Below are 18617 nucleotides of genomic sequence, written 5' to 3' on the forward strand. Positions count from 1 at the left end.
GTTCATTGCAGTGCGTGGCCTTCTCATTGAGGTGGCTTCTCATTGCAGAGCATGGGCTTTAGGCAAGTGGGCTTCAGTAGTTGTGGCTCATAGGCTCTAGAGAGCAGGGTCAGTAGTTGTGGCGCATGGGCTTAGTTGCTCCATGGCATGTGGGATCTTCCCGGACCAGGGCTTGAAACTGTGTCCCCTGCATTGGCAGGCGGATTCTTAACCACTGCACCACCAGGGAAGCCCCAGCTTGAAGTACTTTTAATGACCCCACTGTATATATTCTGCCTAATATAGAGAGGAATAATCTCTACAAAACTTACAATTCTAAAACAAAGTTTCCAAATTTTGTTTAATATTGTATGACATCTTTTCTCTCTGAGAATTAATACAGTGCCTATTGGTAGGTTTATTAACCTATCTAAGCCTTAGTTTCCTCAACTATAACATAGGGAAAATATCCTATGAAGATTAAGTGAGAACGTGCAGTCCTCATGCAGAACATGAGAACAACAGTACTTGAACTTTTTCACTCTATCATTACCTCTTTGTTATATGATAGCCTAAAAAGAATAATCAGTCTGATTATTAATACTATTTTGTCTAATGTATAGACTGTAATTTTAGCACTTGATAAACATACATATTAGCTGAGTTGAATTCTTAGAAAGTTAAAAATATATCTTATTATATATATATTATATATATTATATATAATATACAATATATATTATATATATATATTAATATTATATAGCTCTCCCATGTGCCATTTCTGTCCAATATGTCTTTCTCAAAGGTCACCAGTTACAAATCATATCCCAAATTTCTGACTTATGCTGATGACAGATCTCCATCTATTGTGATGTCATCCAGTACTTGATGGTAATATTTCACATGATATTTATTTCTGGCTACAGTTTAAAGAGCAATTCCTGTTTGTAGAGTAACTCAAGGATTACAGTATGACTTCCTGTGATTTTATTTCTATATCGTTGCCTTAAGTAGCAATGAGTAAATCTTCTAAATTATGTCGAAAGACTTCTTGTCCACAAAGCAATATATTCTGCGATCTCATTGACAAAATTGTTAAAAGACCATCCTTGCAGTTTTTGGGTCAGCGGGGATATCACTGTTATGAACCCAGGATTTACAGAACACTGGCAAAAATTCTGAGGTACGGAGACTTGCATCAGTTTGACATACTACTCACAGATTATATTGCATTTGTGGAAAAATCAAGATACTGTTTTGAACTAAATTTTAATCTTGAATTTACTGAAATATATGTGAATACAATTCTGTACTGGGTTTTCGCCAGAAAAGGTAATCCTGACTTTGTGGAATTGCTCCTCAAGAGGGCAAAAGACTAAGTTCAAGACAGAAGTTGTAACCTGGCACTGATATGGAGGTAATAATCTCATATTTTTTCAACATAAAAGGAGAAAATTTCTCTTTAGGAGGATATACTACTTCTCTTTTTCTAAAATGTATATGCATAGTGACTACATATGGATAAAGAATCCTGACTTGATTGCTCATTCATTTGTTCATTCCTTCATTATTTATTCAATAAAATTTTACCTATATGTAAATTATTATGTACCAATAAATTACTAGTGGTTTGCTCTATAAAGCTTATATGTAAGTGTTCAAGGTAATGCAGTGTTACACAACCTAGATTTCTGTAACTAGTCAAAGACATTGTTTTTTCGTAATACTGTGACCTCTTCTTTTTGAGAATACTGAGAATGTTTATCTATATACTATCTAAATTATCTTTCAAAGTATAATTCAGGATATACACACATATTCACTTAGTCATACTTGTTAAACATAATAATTCCTTATTTTTATGTTAAACATTATAAATTTGACTCCAAATTCTCCAGAATTGAACACAGTGAACGTCAAATACCCGATTCAATCTGCTATAGAACCAAATTTTCACATTGTCTCAACATGTCAATCTAGCTAATGAATACTACTGAGGATCTTAGAATAAAATGTCCAATATGACCTCGTTGTAGTCTGTAATACAGATTTTAAAGTTACTTAGTTTGCACTAACTGCAATTTAGTCTTTGGTTTTAGGTATTAATTTGATTAGAACAGATGTGCATTTATTCATTCATTCATCTTACTGTGCATGAGGCACTGTACTAGGCATGATGATAGAACCATGTATTCAATGAAAAACAAGACAGATAAGATCAGTTTAAGACTAAACCAATTTAGATTCTGCCTGAAGCAGAGTTGTTTTCTTGATTGTGTATCACTGTGGTGATGGAGAACCACTGGATTACTTTCCTTAATGATAACCCAAGTACAAAAACTGAGAGCTGAAGTCTTCAATATCAATAAATAAAACTCCAAGTAGTACTTTTTGGTTGTTTTACGACCATTATATTTGTAACTATAGCAGAGATCAGCAGCTTCTAACACTGAGTGTCACTAGCTGGGTTAAGTAGTACCTATGTGTATCCCTGGCAGGCCCATGGGAAAGAAAAATGAAGTAAAACAAAGGAAGAGAGGATAAGTTAAAAAAAAAGATTAATGAGGGGCAAGAAGGGAAAACTGAAAGGAAAGAAAGGAAAATGAAAGAAAAACATATGGTGGGACATGATAGAGTGCCATTAACAACTGTCTTAATAAACTGTTTGAAGATTAACAGATTTTGACTTAGATGCATCCACAAGGTAAAACACATTACAGGCCAATTCTAAGTACCACAATATCTTTAGGATCTTTCAGATTCACAGAATTTTAAATTCAGATGGAACCTAACAATTCATTAGCAAACCTCCCCTAACCCCTCTTCCTGGGCAGCAACTCCCAGAGTGCATCTCTGGTTGGTGCTCATCTGGTCTCTGCTTGAACAACTCTAGTAATAGTGAGTTAACTATTTCCTGAGGTAAATCATTCATTTGCCAGGGACCCTTCTCTTTCCTAGCCACTCATTTTCCCTCAAAGATTTTACCCAGTCCCACGACTTTAAATATTACGATATGCCAATGACTCCCAAATCTTTATCTCCAGCCATGACCACTCCTCTGAGCTCCAGACTCCTCCTATATGAGGCTGTCTGCTCAACATCTCCACAGAGCATCTCAAATTTAACAGAATCAAAACAGAATACTGATCTTACTCACACTATACCTGCCAACTTGCTCCTTCCCCTGAATTCTGCACTTGATTAATGGCCTCTGTTGGTCAGGCCAAAAATCTAGGATTTATGTTTGCTTCTTCTCTTTCTTTCACAACACATCAGCAAATCTTTTTTATTTAATCTCTAAAATATGTAACAATTAGTTATACTTTTCATCTTCTCAGTTTCTAACGTAGGTGAAGCCACCATTGTCTCTTGCCTAGACAACTCCAATGGACTCCTAAAGAGTCTTCCAGCTTCCACTCTTCCCTCTTACAATCCATTCTTGACTCAGAAGCCTGAGTGACCTTATAAAAATGTAAAATAGGCCATACCACCCACGCTTAAAATCATCCAAAGTTTTCCTACTACAGGTGAAATAAAATTCAAACTCAATAACCATTTTTTAAAACTCCCATATGGGGACTTCTGTGATGGTGCAGTGGTTGAGAGTCCGCCTGCCAATGCAGGGGACACGGGTTTGAGTCCTGGTCCGGGAGGTCCCACGTGCCACAGGGCAACTGGGCCCGTGGGCCACAGCTACCAAAGCCCACGCGCCTAGGGCCCATGCTCTGCAGCGGGAGAGGCCACCACAGTGAGAGGCCCGCACACCCCAACGAGGAGTAGCCCTGGCTCGCCACAACTAGAGAAAGCCCACGTGCAGCAACAAAGACCCAACGCAGCCAAAAATTTAAAAAAAAAAACAAAAAAAAACCTCCCATATGATATGTCCCCAAATCCAATCTCCCAAATTCTAATCTCATGTCATTCTCCCCCTCGAACACTATATTCCAACCACACATTTGTTGTCCACTGTCTACTCTTGCTAAAAGTAAGCTCCATGAAAGGAGGAACTTTGACTATTGCTTCAGCTTTGAATCCTCATGTCTAGAACTATGCAGATGCATAGTAAGTGGTTAATGAAGATTGTGTTGGATGAAAAAATGAATTTTTATACAGCTTTATTAGATTCTTCTTCCTCATAGTGCACTGAATTCTGTCTCCATTTCTCCAACTCTGCCCCCAGAGATATAGAATACAAAGTCTACTCATTCTCTGTCCTGTATGAAAACCTCTCAAATATTTGAACATAGCTATTATGTTCCCATAATAAATACCTTACGTTTCCTATTATCTGTTGTTCTTTATTTCCATAGCAGCATCATTCTTTGGTCACCTTCCCCTGTATACACTCCAGTTTGATAATTTCGCTAACCCAATAATGAGGTGTCTAAATAGGTCTCTGGAGGAGAAGAGACAGAATTAATGAGAGAAAGGAACTTAAGTTTGTTCATTTTTGCAATAAACCTGCAAAAATAAATGCTACAGTATGGAAGACTGTAAGTGGATAAAGAGAGATGACATCATTCAGTTAAAATAACAATAATCATTTATTAAGCATTTTCTAAGTACCAGGCACTGTGTTATTTGCTGAGGATACAAAAACAAAGTAGACATATTTCCTGATTTTGGAGAGCTCACAGACTAGTACATAAGCCATAAAAAATTATAATTATACTATAAGTTCAAAAATAGAAGCATATAGAGGTAGAAAGAACAGAGGACATCGTTAATATTGGGGAGGAGCTGGTATCGGAGAAGGCACTTTAGAAGAGGTGATGTCTTAAATTTATTTTTAAAATGTAAAAAGGAGTTTTCCCTGTCTTTCCCTTGAAGAAATGTAATCTAGGCAGAGAGAGGCTGACTAAAGAAAGCCAAGAGAGATACAAACACGTTGTATCCAGTGACTACAGGCAATTCAGCAATTGCTAGAGAGTGAGATGGAAATCAGGTAATAGTGACAGATAAGGCCTAAAAGAGAGCCCTTGAAGGACTTTGGAGGCCATACCAAGGAATTTGAAATTTATACCATGGGTGATGCCCAATCAGTGAAGGTCTTTTCAGACTTGAAGTATGAAAAGATTCATCAGCTCCCATTTGAAGACTGGACTGTGGTAAGGGAGGGTGCAGCTAGAATTAGGGAGGCTAGTTAGTAGACTGCTCAAACACTCCAGGTAGAATGGCAGGTCCAGAATTTCTGTAGAGGAAGGGTTGAGGGAAGCAATCTGATTGAAAAGAGGGAGGTGGTTAGAGGAGGTGCTTGAAACTGAATTTGCATAGCATGCCCAGTGTGCTAACTAAGATTACATGTGTACTTATAATAGTTTTGGGGGAAGAACTAATCTGCTCTGCCACCATCCCCCCCCAATCCCTAGGTAAATCATAATGAGGACTTAAACTAAAAACAATAGCAATAGGGAAAAGAAGAGATATTACTAAATAGAATAACCAGGCATTACAGTAGGTGGTTAGAAGTAGAAAATGAAAGAGAAGAGTTACTCCTCAAATTTCTAAATTTTGAAACTCGTTGATGATTGTATTAGCTTCCTTTTGCTGCTGTAACAAAGCTGCCACAAACTTAGTGGCTTAAAATAATATAAATTTATTATTTTATAGTTCTGAAGGTCAGAGTCCAAAATGAGGCTACAAGGGCTAAAATCAAGATGTCACAGGGTGGGTTCCTTCTGGAGGTTCTAAGGGAGAGCCTTAGAGGGCTCTAGCTAGATACTCTAGCTGCCTTTGCCAGCTTCTAGAGCTGCCTACATTCCTTGGTTCATGGTCTCTTCCTCCATCTTCAAAGCCAACACTGTAGTCCTATCTCCTTCACTGGCTCTGCTTCTGTCATTCTCTGACATCTCTTATAAGGACTCTTGTGATTATACTGGGCCCCCCTGGATAATCTCACACCTCAAGATCCTTATCCTAATTATATCTGCAAAATCCCTTTTGCCATATTGAGAGGCTATTTCAGTCTACCACAATGGTCATGCCACAAATCTATCAAAATTATTACAAGAGACTACAAAGTCAGTTTTGGATGCATGTGTTTGCATTGCCTAAGGGATATCCAGGTAAAGATGTGCAGTAGGTAGCTATTATGTAGTGTCATCCTTGATGTCTCTCTTTTACATTGCACATCTTAGTCTGTCAGGACATCTGTTGAGTCTACCTTTAAACAATATACAGAATTTGATCATCTCCACTGTTATCACCTAAGTTAAGTGATTCCTCTCCTTCTATTCCATAACAAATTCTCAATAAAGGTGAGATCGTGCTGTTTTTTTTTACTCAAAATCTCCAGTGGCTCTTCCATTCCATTTAGAGTAAAAGATGAAGTTCTTACAGTGATCTGCAAGGCTTTACACGATGTGACATCCCATTACCTCTGTCCTCATTTCCTACTATCCCTCACCCTTTTCACACTTTTAGCCACACAGGCTCCCTTACTCTTCCTCCACCACCCCAGGCACACTCTCCTGCCTTAGGGTTCTTAAATGTCCAAATGGCTAACTTCTCCATCTCCTTCTTCTTTATCTAATGTCACATTTCAGTACAGCCCTCTCCTATAATCCTATTTAAAATTGGAAAATGCCAAAAGTTCAGGACCAGACACTTTCATGCATTCTACCAAACATTCAAAAAGGACTTAATCCTTCTCAAACCATCCAAAAAATTGAAAAGGAAGGAATGCTCCCAAACTCATTCTATGAGGCCCACATTAGCCTGATACCAAAAGCAGATAAACGCACTTTGAAAAAAATAATAAAATAAAATAAAATTACAGGCCAATATCCCTGATGAACACAGATGCAAACATCCTCAACAAAAGAATAACAAACCAAATTCAACAATACATTAAAAGGATATACACCATGATCAAGTAGAATTTATTCCAGGGATGCAAGAATGGTTCGATATGTGTAAATCAATCAACCTGATACACCACATTAACAAAACAAAGAATAACACCATATAATCATCTCAATAGAGGCAGAAAAAACATTTGACAAAATTCAACATCCATTTATGATATAAACTCTCAACAAAGTGGGTATAGAGGGAACATACCTCAACATAATAAAGGCTATATATAATAAACTCATTGTTAACATATTATTCAGTTGAAAACCTGCAAGCTTTTCCTCTAAGATCAGGAACAAGAAAAGGATGCCCACTATCACCACTTTTATTCAACATAGTATTGGAAGTCCTAGCCACAGCAAATCAAACAAGAAAAAGAGACAAAATTGGAAAAATTGGAAAGAAAAAAGTAAAACTGTCAGTATTTGCAGATGACATGATACTATATAGAGAAAACTCTAAAGAGTCCACAAAAAATTTATTAGAACTAATAAACAAATCCAGTAAAGTTGCAGGATACAAAATCAATAAAGAAATCTATTGCATTTCTAAATGTTACCAACTATCAGAAAGAGAAATTAAGAAAACAATCCCATCTATAATTGTGTCAAAAGAATAAAACATCTCGCAATAAATTTAACCAAGGAGGTGAAAGACCTGTACTCTGAAAACTATAAGATATTGGGACTTCTCTGGTGGTGCAGTGGTTAAGAATCCGCCTGCCAATGCAGGGGACACGGGTTTGAGCCCTGGTCTGGGAAGATCCCACATGCTGCGGAGCAACTAAGCCTGTGCGCCACAACTACTGAGCCTGCGAGTCACAACTACTGAGCCCGTGAGCCACAACTACTGAAGCCCGAGCACCTAGAGCCCATGCTCCGCAACAAGAGAAGCCACTGCAATGAGAAGTCTGCACACTGCAACGAATAGTAGCTCCCTCTTGCTGCAACTAGAGAAAGCCTGTGTACAGCAACAAAGACCCAATGCAGCCAAAATAAATAAATAAACTTACCACAAAAAACCCTATAAGATATTGATGAAAGAAATTGAAGGTATTGATGAAATAAATGGAAAGATATACCATGCTCATGGATTCAAAGAATTAACAGTTAAAATGTCCAAACTACGCAAAGCAATCTACAGATTCAATGCAATCCCTATCAGAATAACAATGGTATTTTTCATGAAACTGAAACCAATAATCCTAAAATTTGTATGGAATCTTGAAAGACCATGAACAGCCAAAGCAACCTTTATATAGAAGAACAAAGCTGGAGGTATCATGCTCCCTGATTTCAAGCTATACTTCAAAGCTATAGTCATCAAAAGTGTATAGTACTGGCACAAAAACAGACACATAGATCAATGGAACAGAATAGACAGTCCAAAAATAAACCCATGCTTATATGGTCAATCAATCTATAACAAAGGAGGCAAGAATATACAATGGGGAAAAAACAACATCTTCAATAAATGGTGTTGGGAAAACTGGACAGCTACACACGAGAGAATCAACCTGGACCACTTTCTTACACCATATACAAAAATACACTCAAAATGGTTACAGATCTAAATATAAGACCTGAAACCATAAAACTTCTAGATGAAAACATAGGCAGTATGCAATTTTACATCAGTCTTTGCAATATTTTTTAGGATATGTATCCTCAGGCAAGGGCAACAAAAGCAAAACTAAACGAATGGGACTACATCAAACTAAAAAGCTTTTGGATAGCAAAGGAAACCATCAAAAAAATGAAAAGGCAACCTATTGAGTGGGGAGAGTTATGTGCAAACAATATATCCAACCAGTGGTTAATATCTAAAACATATAGGGCTTCCCTGGTGGCGCAAGTGGTTGAGAGGCCGCCTGCCGATGCAGGGGACACGGGTTCGTGCCCTGGTCCGGGAAGATTCCACATGCTGCGGAGCGGCTGGGCCCATGAGCCATGGCTGCTGAGCCTGCGTGTCCAGAGCCTGTGCTCCGCAATGGGAGAGGCCACAACAGTGAGAGGCCTGCATACTGAAAAAAAAAAAAAAAAATCTAAAACATATAAAGAACTCATACAACTCAATATTATAAAAATCAAATTTAAAGAGGTGCAGGGGACCTGAATAGGTACTTTTTTCCAAGGAAGACATACAGATGGCCTATAGATATGTGAAAAGATGCTCAACATCACTAATCACTAGAGAACTGCAAATTAAAACCATATTGAGGGAGCTTCCCTGGTGGCGCAGCAGTTGAGAATCCACCTGCCAATGCAAGGGACATGGGTTTCAGCCCTGGTCCGGGAAGGCCCCACATGCTGTGGAGCAAGTAAGCTCCTGCACCACAACTACTGAGCCTGCGCTCTAGAGCTCACAAGCCACAACTACTGAGCATGTGTGCCACAACTACTGAAGCCCGCATGCCTAGAGCCTGCACTCCACAACAAGAGAAGCCACTGCAATGAGAAGCCTGTGCACCACAACCAAGAGTAGCCCCCACTCACCACAACTAGAGAAAGCCCATGTGCAGCAACAAAGACCCAACTCAGCCATAAATAGATAAATAAATAGATAAATAACTAAATTTATAAAACCACAATGAGATATCACCTTCCCCCGTCAGAACACGTATTATCAAAAAGACCACCAATAAGTGTTAGTGAAGATATAGAGAAAAGGGAACCCTTGTGCACTGTTGGTGGGAATGTAAATTGGTGCAGGCACTATGGAAAATAGTATGTAGTTTCCTCAAAAAAATTAAAAATAGAGTTACCATATGATCCAGCAATTCTACTTCTGGGTATTTATGTGAAGAAAATGAAAATACTAATTAAAAAAGATACATGCACCCCTATGTTCCTTGCAGCATTATTTACAATAGCCAAGATATGGAAGCAACCTAAGTGTCCATCAATAGATGAATGGATAAAGAAGTGGTGTTTGTGCATATATACATATATATAATGTATTATTACTCAGCCATACAAAAGAATAAAATCTTGCTATTTGTGACAACATGGACAGATTTAGAGGGTATTATGCTAAGTGAAATAAGTCAGATAGAGAAAAACTAATACTGTATGATTTCACTTACATGTGGAATCTAAAAAACAAAACAAAAAACAAAAAGGAAACCGACTTGTAGATACAAACTGTTGGTTTCACGGCAGGGGTAGTATGGAATTGGGAAAAATAGGTGAAGGAGATTAAGAGGTACAAACTTCTAGTTATAAAATAAATAGGTCATGGGGATGTAATTTACAGCATAGGGAATATAGTCAATAATATTGTAATAACTTTGTACGGTGATAGATCATTGTGGTGATCAATTCATATTGTGTATAAATATCAAACCACTATGTTATACACCTGAAACCAATATAATATTGCATGTCAACTGCATTTAAATTAAAAAAATAAATAAAATAAAATCGAGAAATGCCCTCACTGCACCTTCCCAGCACTTCCATACTTCTTATCCTGCACTACTTTTTCTTTTTCCCAGAATACTTATCAAACCTTCTAACATATTATGAAATTGGCTTGTTTGCTATGTTCCTCCTGTTATATATTGTCTGTTATCCCTCACTACTATATTAGCAAGAAGCGGCATCTTTGTTTTGTTCACTCATATATCCCAAGTACCCAAAAGGGTGCCTGGCATACAGTATGCATTCAGTAAGTATTTGTTGAATAAATTAACAGACAGTAGTTATCATGTTATGGTCATAGATGAAATTGCCTGAGAACAATTAATCAGATGAAAATTAGTCAAAACGCCACATCTACTTTACCTAGATGTTGAGGGCAGAGGAAGAGGAATCAGTGAAAGAGGGTTGAGAATGAATAGTCAAAGAGGTAGATGCATAACTTGAAGAGAATGGTCCCACGGAGTCATGGGAAAACATCTCAAGAAAGTCAACTGTCAAATATCAAAGACAAAATTATTATGAAGAAAGGTCTATTAAATTGGCAGTTGGAAACCAGAAGAGAAATGCTAGGAAAATTTTTAGAAATAATTATTATAGCTACAAAACGGAATCATTCCCTGCATGTCTATATGGAAATATTATGTCCCATTTCATAAGTGCATATATGACAGGTTTTCAGATACAGAGGGTTCAGTTCATTAACCTCACATTTAAAAATTGATTCTTGCTTTGCTTGCCTCATTCCATCTATATAAGTACTGTAATAATTAACTGTCAGGACAGATTAAGCAAATTTTGGTTTACAATAACATGATCTTTAAACATGAGGATTAATTATATGTCATTTGGGTACAGACTAGACTTTTGAATCTCATTTCAAACCTATTTGAGTTTTAGTTATGTTTTCAACATTTTTGGTCCAAAATATCTTCTACAGTAATGTCAATCTTAATATCTTAAAATCAACTAATATCTCTAAATCTTAACAAGCGCCACTTACAGTATTTTTTGTCCCCTAAGTCCCGTGAATTCCCATACTTATAAGTCTCTTAAGGCAAATATCTTCTTAAGAGTTAGCAAGATGAATAAATTAGACTGCTTTTGAAAATGTTAAATGATTGCGCTTCACTAAAATTCTGACTAGGCCCGAAAGCTACAGAATAACTTTAAAATAATAATTTTCAGGGTAATGGTAAAAAAAAATCAATTAACATATATTTGAGTATGTACTATGGGCCAAGCATTGTTCTAGGCATTTAGGGATATAAAAGTGTATTAAACAGACAAAGAGTATTGCCCTGTAGAACTTAAAATTTATAGTTTATCTTGCCCATGCATTGATTTTGAACATAAGAAAATGAAAGATTAGAGACATTAAGCAAGTTGTCCAAAATGATAAGAGCTTAATGGAGCTATGTACAAAGTGCCATAGAGTTTATTAGACAGGGTCTTATATGATGAGCAAGACTTGTCCCAGAATTGAAAATGGAAGGGAAGAACATATACAAATCAAAGAAATGTGAAAGAGTTGAATGCAGTGGTGGTTTGGGAAAGTGAATACCAACAATCAGGAGAGGGAATGTAGAAGTAGTTTAGAAGTTCAATTTTGGATATGTGTTGGAAGTATTTGTGAAAAAGATGAGATGTTCAGGACAATATTGATCTGGAGATGACTCTAGGAGAGAGTGTATATATACTTTATACAGAGTTAGAAGGATAGATATAGTGCCACTGGTAGAGTGATGACAAAAATCCCACTTCTTAATTTCTAAAACACTATTCTGCACTGCACCACACTATTTTTTTTTAATCACAAAATCTTGGCATTTCAGAGCTCAGTGAAGCTTTGGAGATAAACTAGTTGGTCTAGTAATTTTCAAACTGTACTTTTTGGAGCTCTTGACAAGAGAATCACCATATGGGAGGTCTCTAGGACCCCAAATACACTTCAACCAGAGAACTTATCTAATACAAAAGATGTATTTTATATAGCTAGTTCTTGCATAACAATATTCCAGTGTTGGTTTATGTTTGTAAATGAAACATTCTTTCCAATCTTTTTATTGCCACACACCTACTATGACCTTCAGGTCTTAGATCCAGGATAACCTACAGGCAATGACTAACCCAGGTAGAGTTAGGTGTCCCTCCTTGGTGTTTCTACAGTTCCCCAAGCATGTTTCTATCGTAGCAATTATCACCTTGTACTGTATTTACTGAATTACTTGTTTGTTTCCCTTACTAGACTATAATAAGCATCTTGAGATCAAGGACTACATCTTTCATCTTTGCATATCTAGTACTCAGTACACTCTGGACAAGCCAGTGTTAAATAAATTAGTCAATGAATGGATGAGCAAATGAATACATAAATGCATGAGGAAATGGAGACTCAAAGAAGCTGACTTATTAGTTAGGAGAACTAAAACCTAGAATCTAGAACCTTTAAATCTCTATTGTTTTTAACACTATACCATGTTGCCTTCCATCTTAATTATTTTAAATCTTAAAGTTCTTTTTGAATAATGCTTTTCTTGCTAGGCATAATTGTCCGAAACTAATATTTATAGTTTGTATGCTGTTCTGCAGAATATATTAGTATTTTATTAGATCAATCAAGAGAATTCCAGAGACAAGGACCTTTAGTCCTAAAAACCATGTCTACTTGGCCAAATCAAAGCTTGATAATTAATACAAAATTCCCTGTGGCTGATTCTACCATGTCCTATCTACATATAGTAACCAATTCAATAGCAAACATAAATGTCTATTAAATGAAACAATTGCAAGAACTATACACAATTAGAAAAAAATAACATTTTCATTTCTGTCATAAGGGAGGAGAAATTTTCAAGTCCAGTCATCATATAGCACTCCAGGAGAAACAAGATTTCAGAGAACTCTCAAAACTCTACTGAAGAAGGCAAATTAAATTCTGTCCTTGAGGGACCTGATATGACCCTCATCATAATTTACATTTCTTCAACCTGAAAATACCAACTCTGATTTTATTAAAGTGAAAAAATAGAATTAAGGTAGTTGAACTTATTCCTTTTCAGTCTAATTTTCAGACTCAATTCAATCTCAAGCCTGATACATGATCAAGAACAACAAAAACAAAAGGGTCACAGAATTCTGTTCTATTAATAAAGCGAAATAAAAAAGTCTGTCCCTCTTTTCCATTTTAGATTTTCCAGAGCTATATCAGTTTCATAATATTAGTTCCAATCACTATGGATTTCTCAAATGAGAAACAGAATTGCTATTACTAAAACTAAACACTTTCCATACATTGTAAATCTTTTTGTTTGTTTGTTTTTACAAGTGTAAACGGGATTTAAGTGTGTAGTACAGTTTTCTTACTTTTTGACCTTCAGGTTGGCCTAGATTTGGAGTGGAAAACTCTTTTTAAGACATACTATATATAAAGGAGAAGTTACATTAATGTTATTTAAGATATTTACTATTTAAGATAATACTATTATTTTCCCTTTACTGTTAAGACAAAGTTTTTACCACATTTCTTAACTCTATATTCAATGAGGTTTTTCTTGTTTGTCTGATTCACAGAACTTTCACACCAGTATACTGTCCAAGCCCATTAAGTGGAATCACACCTCTACTTTACGTAGCTCAGATGAGACAATCCAATATCTTAAAAATACTCCTGCAATATGGAATCATAGAAAGAGAAAAAAACCCTATCAACATTGTGTTAACAATATTGCTCTACCCCTCAAGAGTGAGAATAATGGTTGATCATGAACTGGTAGACATCCAGGAAGATGCCAAAACATGTTTAGTGCTTTGTTCCAGAGTGCTTTCTGTCATTTCAACCAGGGAAATAGAGGTAAGCAAAATACTGTACTTTGGGTGTGGCCTCAAATATCGATCAATTTTAACATAAAATTGTGAGGCAAGAATAAAGTTAATTTTTCATCTATCAATCCAGTGAATCACTGAGTATATGCTTATAAATTAAAAATAGGCAAAATTCTAATTATCTTGAGCATTAGCTCTTTTATTTCATAATTTTATGTCTTCTAAATATAAAATAATTTTTTTAAAGTTAGTATAGTTTATTTTAGTAGTTATTAAGTAGATGTATGTTATTATTATATTCTAATTACATAATAACCTGTTTATTAGGATTTCTATGTCTCAAAAACAGAACAGGGCTTTCCTGGTGGCTCAGTGGTTAAGAATCTGCCTGCCAATGCAGGGGACACGGGTTTGAGCCCTGGTCCAGGAAGATCCCACATACCGCGGAGCAACTAAGCCTGTGCACAACTACTGAGCCCGCGAGCCACAACTACTGAGCCCACGAGCCTAGAGCCCATGCTCCGAAACAAGAGAAGCCACCGTGATGAGAAGCCCATGTACTGCAACGAAGAGTAGCCCCCACTCACCGCAACTAGAGAAAGCCCACGCGCAGCAAAAAAGACCCAACACAGGCAAAAATAAATAAATTAAATAAATTTAAAAACAAAAACAAAACAAAACAAATTAAACTTTTAACAGACTTCTTTTCCAATAGAATATTGTAAAATGAAAGTTACATTTCTCCCCACTATAATCACATATCAAGAAACATATTTTCCTTTTCAGAATTCCTGAACAATTTTAAGCATGAAAATATAAAGGCTTTAAATATTTGCTCAATTGAAAATATCTATCCCTCAGAAATGTGAAGTTTCTCCCTGATAAGGTTTAAAAAAAAAAATCAACCACATGAAGGGCATGTTTATCCTGTCAAAATGAACTGCAAGTTTCAGCATCAAATTGTATCATGTCTATTAGTATCAAGAAATAAGTATAAGATAGACAACTGATGGGAACATACTGTACAGCACAGGGAACTCTACATTTTAATGCACTGTAGTGTCCTAAATGGAGGGGATATATGTATATGTATAACTGTTTCATTTTGCTGTTCAGTAGAAGCTAACACAACATTGTAAAGCAACTATACTCCAATAAAAATTAATTTAAAAAAAGAAATAAGTCTGCATAAGGTAAAGAAAGCTACCCCTATAAATTTAAACCAGTCAAAGTACCAAGGAATCTAGCAGTTCCCCTTATCTTTAAAGGTGTGACTTCAGAAATAAATTCCTAAGAAATATAGTTCTGTTGGGTCTTTAAGTTTTTTAAGCTTTAACAATGCATATCAATCAACCATGCCTGGGCCAATTGTAAGGACAGCAAATTCGTCAACCAAATTTCTTTTTAAGCATTTTAAAAAAAATTTATTTTATTTATCTATTTTTGTCTGCATTGGGTCTTCGTTGCTGTGCATGGGCTTTCTCTAGTTGTGGCGAGCGGGGGCTACTCTTGGTTGTGGTCTGCGGACTTCTCATTGCGGTGGCTTCTCTTGTTGTGCAGCACGGGCTCTGGGCATGTGGGCTTCAGTAATTGCGGCTCATGGGCTCAGTAGTTGTGACTCACAGGCTATACAGCGCAGGCTCAGTAGTTGTGGCACACGGGCTTAGTTGCTCTGCGGCATGTGGGATCTTCCCGGACCAGGGCTCGAAACTGTGTCCCCTGCATTGGCAGGCAGATTCTTAACCACTGTGCCATGAGGGAAGCCCTGGCACCAATTTTTGTTGCTATTTTTTGTTTTTGTTTTTATGGCTGTACCACATGGCATGTGGAATCTTAGTTTAGTTCGCTGACCAGGGATTGAACCCACGCCACCTGTACTGGAAGCGTGGACTCTTAACCACTGGACCACCAGAGAAGTCCTTGGCAACTAATTTTTAAAACAAAAAATTAAAAAAATTTTTTTTGCTTCTTTATATATACAATGGAATATTACTCAGCCATAAAAGGAAAAGAAATTAAGTTATTTGTAGTGAGGTGGATGGACCTAGAGACTGTCATATAGAGTGAAGTAAGTCAGAAAGAGAAAAACAAATACCGTATGCTAACACATATATATGGAATCTGAAAAAAAAAGTAATGGTTCTGAAGAACCTAGGGGCAGGACAGGAATAAAGATGCAGACATAGAGAATGGACTTGAGGACACGAGGAGGGGGAAGGGTAAGCTGGGACGAAGTGAGAGAGTGGCATGGACATATATACACTACCAAATGTAAAATAGATAGCTAGTGGGAAGCAGCCACATAGCACAGGGAGACCAGCTTGGTGCTTTGTGACCACCTAGAGGGGTGGGATAGGGAGGGTGGGAGGGAGACACAAGAGGGAGGAGAAAGGGGGATGTACATATACGTATAGCTGATTCACTTTGTTATACAGCAGAAACTGACACACCATTGTAAAGCAATTATACTCCAATAAAAATGTTAAAAAAAATTTTTTTTTGCTTCTTTAGTAATTTGCTTGTCCTTGTCCAGTGTTAGTCCTGCACAATTTTTATAGGACATATTGATTCTCAACCAGGTTCATGAATGCTATTGCTGAGGTACCCTCAAAATAGAAGAGTACTAGGAGAGAATGAGTTGATCAAAATCACCTAAGTGGCAAAGAAGTTAAAGCTGGATTCCAATGAATTTCAGCTTAATAAGTGAAGTAGCATTGAGCAATAAGGTGAAAAATGGCATAAAAACCAGCTTAAAGAACTCTAAATAACCCTGCTTTTCATTTCCACATTTGCCAGTTTTACTGTAAATATACATTTAGATATCTTTACTTCTAGACCACAGTTCTGTGATTGCAGAGGCTATGTCTATTTTGCGTAGCCTAGCAATTATCCCAAGCACCAAGGTCAATGCTGAGTATACATGAGATATTCTTTAAATAATTGTTTACTGAACAATGAAAAATTATATATCATTTAAGTTAAAGTGTCATGTAGTCTGTAGAGTGCAGGTTCTTCTGGAGAAGTACCTCTATAACACAGCAATGTCTTTTACTTCTAAATCAGCCTAATAACATTTGGCTTCTAGAACTAAATCTTTAAAAGGGTAGCTTAACTAAAACGTAAGAAGTTATTTTCATGTGTATGGGCCTCTTGTTAGGTCTTCTCATGATTCAGCAGTATGTAGTTTTACTCTACAATGGTTGGAATCACCTGGTGGAACTTTTAGTTTTTATGTTGTCTGTGCCCAACCCACACTAACTAAATCAGAAATTCTGGAGTAGAACCTCAGCATTAATATTTTCTAAAGTCTCCTAGATAATTCCAGTCAAACTGGTCAAATTGGCAACACTACTCTAGAAGAAGCTTTTAAACCATAAGTGTATGTATGATCTGTCTAAAATTAAAAACATACAGATTCACTGTTGTAAGAAATAATGTTTTGTGTCCTTAGACACATTAAACCTTATATATGATTGTGAGAATAAAATGGGAGTAAAAATTCTTGCCTCAAAACGTTTTAGAAAAAATATTATAAGGGTTAAATAAATTTAAGATACATTTTGTGAATTCAAATAAAACAATTAAAATGTTTATAATTTCCCTTTTCCCTTTCCTTTAGACGCAGCTAAGTTTAGGAAGACGTCCAATTATTTCAAATTGGCTGGACTACATTCCTTCAACAAGATACAAAGATCCATGTGAACTATTACATCTTTGCAGAATAACCATCAGGGCTCAACTACTGACCAACAATATGCTCCCAAATGGAATATTTTCACTTCTAATTCCTGTTCGTCTACAGAACTACCTGAATTTAGAATGCTAATGCACATCTTTTTCTTCATTCTTTAAGGATGCTCACTGTTGTATGGTTTAGAAGTTAATAAACTATTAACTTCACACAATCACATGACACCCTAAATGCATCACTTTTAAATTAACATATGGCTCTACCCATTAACTTTCTATACAGTGTAACAAATTATATGCATTTTTAAAATATTTTAGATTTATGCTTTTATTCTATTTTTAAAAGTTGTTTTCAGCCTTAGAGCATTCTTGTTACTTGTGGAAAATCTGGTCATATTAATATTCTGAACTCTGAAGCTCTTATTTTTAGTATGTCCTAAGTTAGGTAAATATTATTTTATATTTTGTATCCATAATAACAAATGTTTATTGAGTTATTTTGCAAATAAAACACTGTGTTTGGTAGTAGGGAATAATTAATGAAATTAAGAGGTGATCCCTTCCTTGAGAGAAGAATTTATAATTCTGTAGCATCCGTGGTCACAAATAACACAAGGTAAAGAATTAGTCAACTAAAGTGTTGGGAATAGGATGACAGAAATGGATTATATTTGGACATAATTAGCCTTAAGTTACAACGTGGAGCTTGGGTGTTTTGGTATGTGATACCCCTAAATACTAGCCCAGCAGTATTTTTTTAATGAGATATAATTGTGTAAGACAAAATAGTTTCAGGTATATAACAGAATGATTCAATAAATTTATATACTGTGAAATAATCACCAC

General features: G+C 36.2%; 1 protein-coding gene across 1 annotated transcript; it reads left to right on the plus strand.

The window, feature by feature from the left end:
• Positions 1-998: 998 nt before the first annotated feature.
• On the plus strand, positions 999-17907 carry ASB17 (ankyrin repeat and SOCS box containing 17; the record flags this gene model as incomplete). The annotated part of the gene is given in 4 exon segments (XM_082859153.1): positions 999-1358; positions 1362-1399; positions 13830-14109; positions 17701-17907. Coding segments are annotated over 4 exon segments (885 nt in total).
• Between the last annotated feature and the right edge of the window lie 710 nt (positions 17908-18617).

This window comes from Leucopleurus acutus (assembly GCF_964270905.1).
Source record: "Leucopleurus acutus genome assembly, chromosome: 2".
Classification (NCBI taxonomy): Eukaryota; Metazoa; Chordata; class Mammalia; order Artiodactyla; family Delphinidae; genus Leucopleurus; species Leucopleurus acutus.